The sequence below is a fragment of the Neomonachus schauinslandi genome, chromosome 1, assembly GCF_002201575.2.
Source record: "Neomonachus schauinslandi chromosome 1, ASM220157v2, whole genome shotgun sequence".
Lineage (NCBI taxonomy): Eukaryota > Metazoa > Chordata > Mammalia > Carnivora > Phocidae > Neomonachus > Neomonachus schauinslandi.
Genome location: NC_058403.1, coordinates 93,367,128 through 93,378,225, shown reverse-complemented (window position 1 = coordinate 93,378,225; position 11,098 = coordinate 93,367,128). Strand labels below are relative to the sequence as shown.

The 11,098-nt window shown below is 36.2% G+C and overlaps 1 protein-coding gene across 2 annotated transcripts; it reads right to left on the bottom strand.

Annotated features, from left to right (window-relative positions):
• Positions 1-379: 379 nt before the first annotated feature.
• On the bottom strand, positions 380-10,195 carry LRRC34 (leucine rich repeat containing 34). 2 transcript variants are annotated; one of them, XM_021702636.2, is made up of 8 exons: positions 10,101-10,195; positions 9,291-9,409; positions 9,126-9,190; positions 8,002-8,085; positions 5,514-5,642; positions 3,701-3,796; positions 919-1,073; positions 380-557 (listed from the first exon to the last, which is right to left on the bottom strand). In XM_021702636.2, the coding sequence occupies exons 1-8, from the start codon at positions 10,172-10,174 to the stop codon at positions 380-382; spliced, it is 900 nt and encodes a 299-aa protein (XP_021558311.2). In that variant the 5' UTR covers positions 10,175-10,195. The 2 variants fall into 2 exon arrangements, 1 of the variants encoding a protein (XP_021558311.2); XR_006540070.1 differs by lacking the exons at positions 380-557; positions 919-1,073; positions 3,701-3,796; ... (2 more) ...; positions 9,291-9,409; positions 10,101-10,195 and adding an exon at positions 5,724-5,747 and having other exon boundaries at positions 5,566-5,642.
• Positions 10,196-11,098: the final 903 nt, after the last annotated feature.

Below are 11,098 nucleotides of genomic sequence, written 5' to 3'. Positions count from 1 at the left end.
ATGTATCCAGTATAGTTAACTACATTTTAGAAACCAACAGCCTGTTTTATCTCATTCAGTAAATGTTTGGGGTGGATTACAAATACACCCTTCAGGATAAAATCATCCAATAATACTTTATTTTTTGTCTTGATCATATTATGATTTTTCTATAGAATTCAGGATAAATACTGTAGGCAGTAAGAATTTTCTCAATCTTAAGCAATCATAACTAGAATCAGTCTAATTTTTAATAGACATTACTTTTTTTTAATAAACATTACTTTTGAAAAAGAAATTGAAAGTTTAATGAAATGTCAGTTTAGAAACTTCTCATATTTCATCATGAATCTTGAGTTTTAAGGGGCTTAGTATTTTAAAAGTTTTTCTCTTATTTTGATTAAATATAAAACCATACTAACGCTCTAAGACTCCTGTTGTGTGAAGCAAGAGTTTCACTGAGATACTTTGTTCCTGCATTTTCTATTCTGTTAAAAGAAAGATCTAATACTTCCAGGGTAGTATTGCTTTTCAGTACATCAGCCAAACACACCATTCCGTCACGAGTTATTTTATTGCTGGGAAGGGAAAAATACATGGTTACATTTGAAAATACGAAGTATTTTATTCACAGAGATTAACATGCTTCCAACAGTTGTATAGAACATTACTTTCTAGTTTAGTAAAGATTTTAATCACTCAGTTTCCAAAAAAGTTAATGCAAATTTGCCATAAAATGTTTCCGTTCTGGTTTACTCATGATTAAATTGCTCATTCACATTGTTAGGAGATAAAATAGCATATAAACTAAATACTAAGGCTTAGGACAAAAAGTTGACAACAGTGGTTGCATTTTCTGATCTAACTGTGTATCCTGTGTACTGTGAATATTTACATAGATTATTCCCAGGACTTCTGGATTAATGTATTATCACTTACCAGCTGACATCAAGGTAGCGTAGGCTTCTGTTCAGATACAGTGCATCACATAACTGTTTAATACCACAGTTCTTTATATTATGCTTACACACGTGTAGTTCAACAAGGCAGTGATTTTCTTTCAACATGTGGCCTAGATGAACTGTGGACTCTTCCTAAAAATAGGTAAAATCTTTTTGTAAAATACAGTTTTGAAGCTGTACATGTTTATTCCAAATATATGCTAAGTTACTTAAATTAGCTTTTTAAAAAGATACCAGTTAAGACTATTAGCCTATAATTTGTATTTGTTTTGGCTTGGCTTTTAAGAAAAATCACTTTTGCCACAAATGATAGTTCATCGTTTTAAAAACCGGCAGCAGGCCCTTGGAAAGTACAGTGACTAAGTGATGTAAAAGAGGCTGGTTTTAAAAAATCAATTCTAAACAACACTCCAGAAGGGGAGGGAAAAAAAAAAAAACTTGGCCCCATGATGTATTGTGCATATTAAGCTCCCTTATTGCTGTCCTCTCAAGAATCTCTAAATGTTTCTTATACCCTCCATATGTTCCTGAACTTTTCTCTTGATCTCTACTCTTTATAGATAAAATACAAAGACATTTCTCAATGTTGATTCTATTTTAAAAATATACTCATTAGTCCTGTGATATCCAATTCTTCCGTTTTATAATCATCCCAAATTTCTAAATATGTTTTACTGTTCTAGTCACTGGAAGACTTATTTTTAATTCCAAATTCTAGCTGCTTCCAGGCAAAAAGTATATAACTTCAATGAGGATTTGAATACTAAGCACTTTAAGTTTTTAACAAAGTCAAACCAGGTCTTAAAATGAATGGGTCAATATTTTATTGTAAGGAAAAGTCCTCTTACTTGATTGCTGCATTTTTTTTCTTTTTAAAGTAAGCTCCATGCCTAGCATGGAGTCCAGTGCAGGGCTTGAACTGAGATCAAGACCTGAGCTGAGATCAAGAGTATGACGCTTAACTGACCAAGCCACCCAGGTTCCCCAAGATTGCTCTTTTTATAAGTTTTATAGTCACTGGAAATGCTGATCACGAACATGGATAACTACGTATGCTCAAATTATGTACTTCTACATAATAACTCTGAGAAAAACTACAAAAGTTAAATGAAACCACATAGCAGTAGCAGATAGTACATGAGTTTTATAATAAAAGTATATGAGCTTTATAATAAAATTGTCCAAATACTAGCTTTATACTAGCTGTCTAGTCTCAGAAAGCTGTCTCAGTTTTCTTTTCTGTAAGATAGGTAAAATTATACTTCCCTCACAAGTAACAAAAAAGTACCTGGCATAAAATAACTGTTCTGTAGAACACTATAAAGCATTTTTTATTGTTCAGTAGTCTATAATCCTATGTCTGATTTGTTTAAATTATTGCTGGCATTGAAAGAGACCCAAAGGGAAGCTATAGTTTGGGATCTTAACAAATGCAAACTGACCACTTAGGGGGTCCAGTATTGCTCTGCATGGTGCCTGGAACAGAGGACAGGATACATATTTGTGTTTTATGCTTTGATTGCATTTTTTTTTTTTTTTTTACCTCAAGAAGTCTGGTTCAGGGACCACCCTTATTAAGGAAGGAACTAAAATCAGAAATAGTAGTGTTTTTAGATCCATTTACCAACTTTGACAATTTGCCTAGGATGGCACCTGGCATCCATATCTTTCCAGGCTCCCCAGATAGTGAAATGGAAGAGAGGTTTGCAGGGCTTATGTTTGGGAACAGCAAAGTAGGAAGAAGCACAGGAGGCCTCTACTCCACAGCCACTTGAAGAGACTAGTACTCACAGGGACAGAGGGTAGTGGCTGCCTTGGAGAGGAATAGAAAGCAGGCTGGAGTTTAGCTGACTGCTAGAAGCACCAGGCTAACAGCAAGGGCCTGGACCTGAGAAAGACCTTGGGCTTTTCTTAACTATTCTCTGATTTGGGAATAATGACACCACTTGACACACTTAAAAGAGGAATCGTTGGGGTGCCTGGGTGGCTCAGTCGTAAGCGTCTGCCTTCAGCTCAGGTCGGTCCTGGGATCAAGACCCACATCAGGGAAGCCGGCTTCTCCCTCTCTCACTCCCCCTACTTGTGTTCCCTCTCTTGCTGTGTCTCTCTGTCAAATCTTAAAAAAAAAAAAAATCATGCTTCTAGTGTGGTTTCCATATAGTTTAACAGATTTATTTCCTCAAGGTCTAATCCAGAAAATTTTGATTTAGCCTTCAAATCTCATGTCCTCAATCTGAAAACCTGCTCTGCCACTTCTAAAAGAATGTTAAAGAGCAAGGAGAAGCCTTAAAAGCAGCTACAATGTTTTTACTCATCATTTTGTCTCCAGCATGCAGCTTACCTATAGGATCAAGTCCAGACTTCCCACGCTGCTCTTCACACATATTTGGCCACTGTTACTCTTGATTTCAAAGCAGTTTAGTGATATCAATATAACAAACAACAAAACAATTTACACTGAGCTCTTATCCAACCTTTAAAACTTTTAATCACTGTTCTCGCCTTAACTACTCTGCCTCTTTACAGGTTTACTCACTGTAATCTGAGTTTACAAGAAAGAAAGGAAGAAAAAAGACATGTTTACTGCTTAAATAAACAACATCTAAAATCGTAATTTAACTCAATTTTTCTTCAAATAAGTTTTTCTTTGTAAATGCAGTAAATTCTAAAAATATGAACCTTGACATAAACTTCAGTAAAGAGTACCTTCATTTTATTCACATGTAGTAATATTAGCTGTCATCACTTTGAATACATACCTGTTCACCATACAGTATAGGTCGGTTTAGGTTTATTCCCTTAATTGTTTGGTTTTGAGTTAGGACTGTAGCCAATGCTATCACACTTTGCATTCCCTAGAAACAGTAAATTCATTAAAGAAACTGACAAAGTATATAACCTCCCTATTTCAAAATTAGTAATCTGGATTCCGAGAAATAAATTGTATTTTAAATTGTAAACCCTGAATTATAGTTTGGTCAGATTCAGAAGTGAATTGTTACTATGTTCTTTTCTCCCTGCCCTAAAGTCTATAACATGCACAGGGAGTTCTTAAAGTTTCGGTATCCATTTCCTAGGACGTTCACCTCCAGGTTTGCTTCTAAGCCCTCAAGGTTCTGTGTGTTTCAGACCTCAGATACCCAGACACAGATGCGGATCCCAGCTAGGGTTCTACACTACTTAGAACAGACCTTGTGCAAGCATTCTTTTATATGCATACTCACTTCCAGTGTCTGTGCAGTGGGAAAGGTTTACTAATCACATTTTTCACAGCTTCCACAGGATTCCCTCTTTACCTTATTGGAAGGGCCTAATTCTCCAATTTCTGTGATGGACACCACGACACACCCCTATCTGTTATGCCAGAAAATCTGGGCCTCCTCTCCGCCAGTCTACTCACCCTCCCATCCAATTAATAAGTCTTAGAGATTCTGTCTCCAAAAGAGGTCTCAAATTAACACATCTGTGTGCCACCACCCCACCCCCAGTCCTTACTGCCCGCCTGGACTATAGTAACTTCCTAAGTGGTCAGTGAGCTTCCTCGCCACCCTCTAATTCTCCATAGAAACCAGAGTGGTCTTTTTAAAGGACAAATCATGTCACCCCTCAAAGCCTTACCATGATACGTATAACACGATCCCCTCTTCCCCTGGCCTGTGACCCACAACCCATACAACGTTGCTGGATCTGGCCTCTGCACACCTCTCACCTTCACTTGAGATACTCTTAACTCCTTCTGTCTAGCCACTCTAGCTTTTCAGTTCTTAAAACCTGCCAGACTCAACATTTCATTATTCATGTGCCACTCACGATTTTTGCCATATTGGAATCTCCGTTTTAGTATTTACTTAATAGTGCTCTATTAAATCAACTCACTTTTTCCACTTTATTTTAAAGCTCTATCACTACCATAAATGGAAAACTGTAATTCCTCAAAATAGAGCATTTGTAAAAATAAATACATGAGTAGTAAAATTACCTCAATCTATAATAGCAATGCTACCTATATCACACTTGGGGTAACACTATCTTTTAGAGTCTATGTGTGCTGGACCCCTGCCTGGAATGTTCTGCCATGGACCCTCTCCAAGGCAGTTTTTTCTCACCCTTCATGACTCAAGTATTACCTCCTCAGATATTAGGCAACTGTCCTATCATGCAGATTACCTCCTACCAGAGTACTTGGCCATCTTTGTAGCACCTTTCTCTTTATTGATGTTTTCCCAACTAGAATATAGGCTTTCTAATGAAATAGCATTTTTTTTTTTAATTAAACAATTTCTCAAGAAGTCCCACATAGGTTAAGAAGGGTTATAGATAGAAGTTTAGGAAGAATTTTATTCTAGTTATTCCTCTACAGTATTATTTAATACAATCTGATTAATAGCACTATTATGCCTAATAGTAAAAACAAACAAACAAAAAAACCTTTTTCTCTGATATTAGATATTAGGGGCAAGCTTAATAATTCATAAGACTGTCATTTAGCTGGTCTCTTTAACAATTCCCTATCCTGGTTTCCAAGGAGAATGATGTAGTACCTGGGTGATTTTTCTCAACCATTTTACTCACCAGATCACAGTCACCCAGATCTAATTTTTCTAAAGATGAATTAATTTGTAGCATTGCAGCAAAAAACATTCCGCCTTTATTTTCAATCTTGTTTCCAGTCATTCTTAGGTATTTCAGAGTTGCATTCTTCTGAAAAGGAAAAGAATCAAAACTTCATTAAATTTTTATTCCATAGAATTCTCTTTGGTGTACATGAGTTAGGAGACTTACTATTTGCAGACTCCTCAATTTTTCATGGTTTCATGGAGATAGAATAAGATATACTCCTTAAAGGTAACATTCAGTTTCCCAATAAGAGATAAGAAATCTAGTTTTTTACTGGGAAGAATGCCCAGGAAACATGTCCAAACAATGCCCAGTAAATGAAGCAGATTTTTAATAAATTTTCCTTTAATTGGGAAATCTAAATTTGTTTTCAAAGAAAATTATACCACTTTTTTTTATTGAGGTGAAATTCATATAACCCCAAGTTAACTATTTTAAAGTATACAATTCACTGGTTTTTAATAAATTCACAATGTTATATGATCATCACCTAACTAGTTTCAAAGTACTTCACTCCCCCCATTCCCCACAAAGGAGACCCTGCACCCATTAAGCAATCACTCCATATTCTCCCTGTATCACTTTTAAAGGAATATAATTCCTCAGACACTTGCAAAATTTTAACTCCTCTCATTCCACTCTTAATAATTCTTTCACAAAGAAAAAGCAGACGTTTCAGTGTCCTAATGAATATTAGAGGATATATAACTGCAAATAGTTATTAATTGAAACCCCTTAAGAGCAGGAAGAAGGTAAGGATGTCTACTGTTTGTTTTTTTAAAGATTTTATTTATTTCACAGAGAGAACAAGTAGGGGGAGCAGCAGAGGGTGAGGGAGAAGCAGGCTCCCCACTGAGCAGGAAACCTGATGTGGGGCTCGATCCCAGGAACCTGGGATCATGACCTGAGCTGAAGGCAGACGTTTAACACACTGAGCCACCCAGGTGCCCCAGGATGTCTACTGTTAATACTTCAAGTGTACTGGAGGTTCTAGATGAGGCAATTAGGCAAGGAAAAGTAACAAAAAAATGCATCCACATTGGAAAAGAAAACTATCTCTGTCTGCATATAACATGATATTATATATGGAAAATCCTAAGGAATCCACCCAAAAAAAGCTGTTAGAACTAGTGAGTTCAGCAAGACCGCAGGACACATCAATATATAAAAATCAATTGTATTTCTACACACTAGCAATGAACAATCCAAGATTGAAATTAAGACTATCCCATTTACAATAGCATCAAAAAGGATAAAGCATTAGGAATAAATTTAGCAAAAGCAAGACTTGCACATTAAAAACAAAGCACTGTTGAAGGAAATGAAAGATATAAATAATGGAAACACATCCCACGTTCATGGATCAGAAGACAATACTGTTAGGATGGCAGTACTCCCCAAATTAAGATTTAAAGCAATTCCTCTCAAAATCCTCGTTTTTCTTGCAGAAATTGATAAACTGATCTTAAAATTCATTTGGAAATGCAAGGGACCCTGAAGAGTCACCACATCTTGAAACAAGAACAAAAAGGATTCACTTCTTGACTTCAAAACTGACTACAAACCAGAGTAATCAAGATAGTGTGGGACTGACAATAAGGATAGACATACAGGTTAATAGAGTAGAATGAGGAGTAGAGAAATAAACCATTTGTAATAGATTTTTGACAAGGGCATCAAGAAAATTAATGGGGGAGGAATAGTCTTAAATAGTGTTGGGATAACTGGATATCCACATGCAAAAGAATGAAGTTAGACTCCTACCTCACATAATATACAAAAGTTAATTTAAAACAGATCGAAGAACTAAAAGGAGCTAAAACAAAAACTGTTAGAAGAATATGCAAGTGTAAATCTTCATAACTTTGAGTTAGGCAAGGCCTTAGATATAACACCAAAAGCACAAACAAAAGAAAAAATAAGTTGAGCTTTATCAAAATTAATTTTGTGCTTCCAAAGACACCATTAAGGAAGTGAAAAGGCAACCTACAGAATGAGAGAAAACATTTGCAAATCATATATAAGGGACTTATATCCAGAACATATAAAGAACTCTTAGAATTTAAAAAGACAACTAGACATGGGCATTGAACATTTTTTCCAAAGAATGGCACATGAAAAGATGCTCAGCATCATTATTCATGATGGAAATGCAAACCAAAACCAAAAAACCTCTGCATATCCACTAGGATGGCTAAAATCAAGAGGACAGTAACAAGTGCTGGATGTAGAGACGATGTACCTGGATGTGCTGGATGTATCTTAATAAAGCTTTTTTTAAGGGAGTTCAAAAGTGCTCATGTTACATTTTAATAAATTGAAGTGTAATAAAAGTACACATTTGCACAATGAGATCACAATTACATTTCATTCTGTTAATTACAAGACATCAGAAGTTAAAATTCCCAAAGAAAATGTTAGTTTGAGGTATATAAATGCTTACATGTAGTGCTTTAGCAATCAGTTCTCCACCTTCGGGCCCAATATCATTAAACATAAGGTTTAAGTAAATGAGGTTATGTTGTTTCTATAATAAGGAAAGGAAAGAAGCTATTACGTATATAATTATTAGGAAAAAAAATAATATAGGAGCTGCTTTATTTAAGTAAAAGTATTTACCTCCAAAGAAAATCTTTGTAACAGAAAAATCTGAAAGTCCAGCAAAAGAAGCTACCATTAAGGTGTGCGGGGGGGGGGGGGGGGGAGTCACCATGCTCATTTAAACATAATTGCAATATAAATGAAAGAAAAAGACTATATTCTATTTTGATCAATCATTCAAAGTATGAATGTCCTTGATTTAACCATAGTGTACAAGTTTGCAAAAGAGGACTCAGGAGCTCTAGGTACCAGCAACCTACCAGTAACAAATACACAAGTGGGTGTTCCGCTTATTTCAAGTGTTATAAATATAGTGCAAGGTCAGGACCCTGGACATTTTACAAAACTAGCATTTTGTGTGTGTGCGCCACTAGAGTAGGTGGTTTCACCACAAAGAGAACTAAGAAAACTCAAGAACATTTTGATTATTTTTGCAGCATTTTTGTAGTTGCTGAGAATTAGTTCGTATTTTTTAATCTTTACTCTGTTCTTGTGCTGTGTGCCATCGCATGGATATGAGAATTTTAGGATCATTTTTAAGCTCATTGGAAGCACATTTAGCAACTGAGATTGGGACAAGTAGTTAGGAACTTAAAAAACCAATTTAAGAGAGGTATCAAAAAATGATATATGCTGCTTTAAACATTTTAAGTGAAAATACAGACATATACCCATATTTGCCAATCTTCTGACGCTGAAATAAAGCCTTTTCTTAAAGTACACCTACTCTGATTGGTGGACCACACTGTCTTTGTTTTTGTTTTTGTTTTTTTGACCCCACTGTCTGTCTTAAATAAAATGAACCGCAATGCAGCATGGGCATCTCCAAAGTGAAGGCTGCAATAAAGGGTTAACTTAGCAGGCTTGAGGTGCTCAAACCCTGTACATTCCAAAGAAAAAGGACTGGTTCTTAACTGACTCCTGGAAGAAAACAAAAAGAACTAAGAACATTTTGTAGTAAAATACCTGAAGCAGTCTTGCAGCATAGTATGCACCAACATCACTTATGAAGTTATATCTAACATCCAAACCTGAAGAACACAGATGAATACAGGCTGATGTTCCTTATACTGAATAATTAAAATCAGCAAAATGAAAGCAAGAGGTAATGATTGTTAAGGAGACATATACCATTAATATATGGATTCTTCTTTAAAATTCTGAAAAGAATCCAAAAATCTTCACCTGTTACTCTTTCTTCTGGCATTAAGCGACTGTTACCAGCAATGTTTAATGTGATTCCTTCCGATCTATTAAAATACAAAAAAGAAACCCACTAAAGAAGTATTTTTTCCTCCTATATAAATAGTAACATCATGAATAGCATTTACTGAAACCAAGTATGTATCACAATACAGATTCACACTAAGTAACTTAAGATGACTGAATATTCTATAGATTTTGTAAACACTTTTATACTATATAATTTTTTTTTCACAAAAAAAAAAAAACAAAAAAACCCCAATGTATCAGGATGCCTGGGTGGCTCAGTCAGTTGAGCATCTGCCTTCTGCTGGGATCGGGTCTCACATCTGGCTCCTTGCTCAGCCAGTGGGGAGCCTGCTGCTTCCCCTGCTTGTGTGCTCTCTCTCTGACAAATAAATAAATGGAATCTTAAAAAAAAAAAAAGTATCTCCACTTGATAGATAAATGATATCAAAGACTTCAAGGTTTTTCATAAATCAATCCAGCTCACAGGAGTTTAGGACAAATGTGAAGGCTAGACTCGGAGTTGGCTGGTCTAGTGCTCTTCCCCACGTACTCCACTACCTCCAAGACCAGCTAACAGTGCCCATCAGCCACTGTCCTAAATCAAAAGGTAGGTCTGTTTTAAAAAGCACGGGCAAATGGCTTTAAACAAATCACTCAGTATTCCAGGATTTTCACACAGATGGATGTCAGTGAATATTACTTATGTAGTCAAGTAAGTGTCTTCCTTACCCCTTTTCAATTTCTTCATCCAGTTCTTGGAGTATATGCAATATAAACAAATTAATTTTCTGGGACTTTTCCATACAGAGATTATAATAATTTTCCTGGAGATGGCCAATAACTTCTGGAGCTTTTGAAAAATAAGTGCATTACTCTTCATCACATACAAATTATACCAGGACCTTTCCTGTTACCCTCCCTCCCCTCCCCCAAAACACACTTCTTTCAAAGATACGAATGTGTGTATGCATAGAGTCAGGGGTGAGGAAGAAAAGGCAATAGAATTAAGAATAGAGAAAGAAGAGGGAAATAGAAGAACTGGGGGGAATAAGAATGCTGTTTGGAGAAGCAGGGCCATAGAAGCACCCACTGAGGGTAGGCAGACACTAACTTGGAAGTGACATAAACGAAGAACTAACAGAGGTAGCAGAGTAAAAGGATATTCAAAGAAATTAAATATTTTGTCCCAAATCATACAGCTAATAAATTAGGATGGAGTATGAAAACGGACTCCAAAGCCTCTTTCCACTCCGTCACATCGGGTTAGGGGGACTCACGTTTTCTTATCATGACTTCAAATAAAAGCAATTTTAATCAGAGAACCTAAACTCTAAAAGGATCTGAAAAATCCCCAAGTCCCAGAGGCTCCTTGGATACCCTCTACACATGCAAGTTGATGGCATCTTTGGCTATAGCTCTGTCGGTTCCTCCTAACACGGACTTGAGGCCTGACTCAGAGAAGCTCTTCACCTACCCCGGCCTTCCATTTCCTTTCTAAAGGTTGATTTTTCTCTGTTCAGTCCTTAATAAAGAAGACAGAAACAAAGCAGGAGTTGAAATCTCCTTCCTCTGTTATGCCTGCATCTTTCCTTAATGGTCTTACTGTCTTTGATACTAACTTAAAAGGATCTTTTGCAAGACCCAAGCCTTCTGGGGGTGGAAATGATGTCCCTCTTCTTAGAAGCACATACCACTATCTTTGTTTTCTGTCCTATCTTTTGTATAGG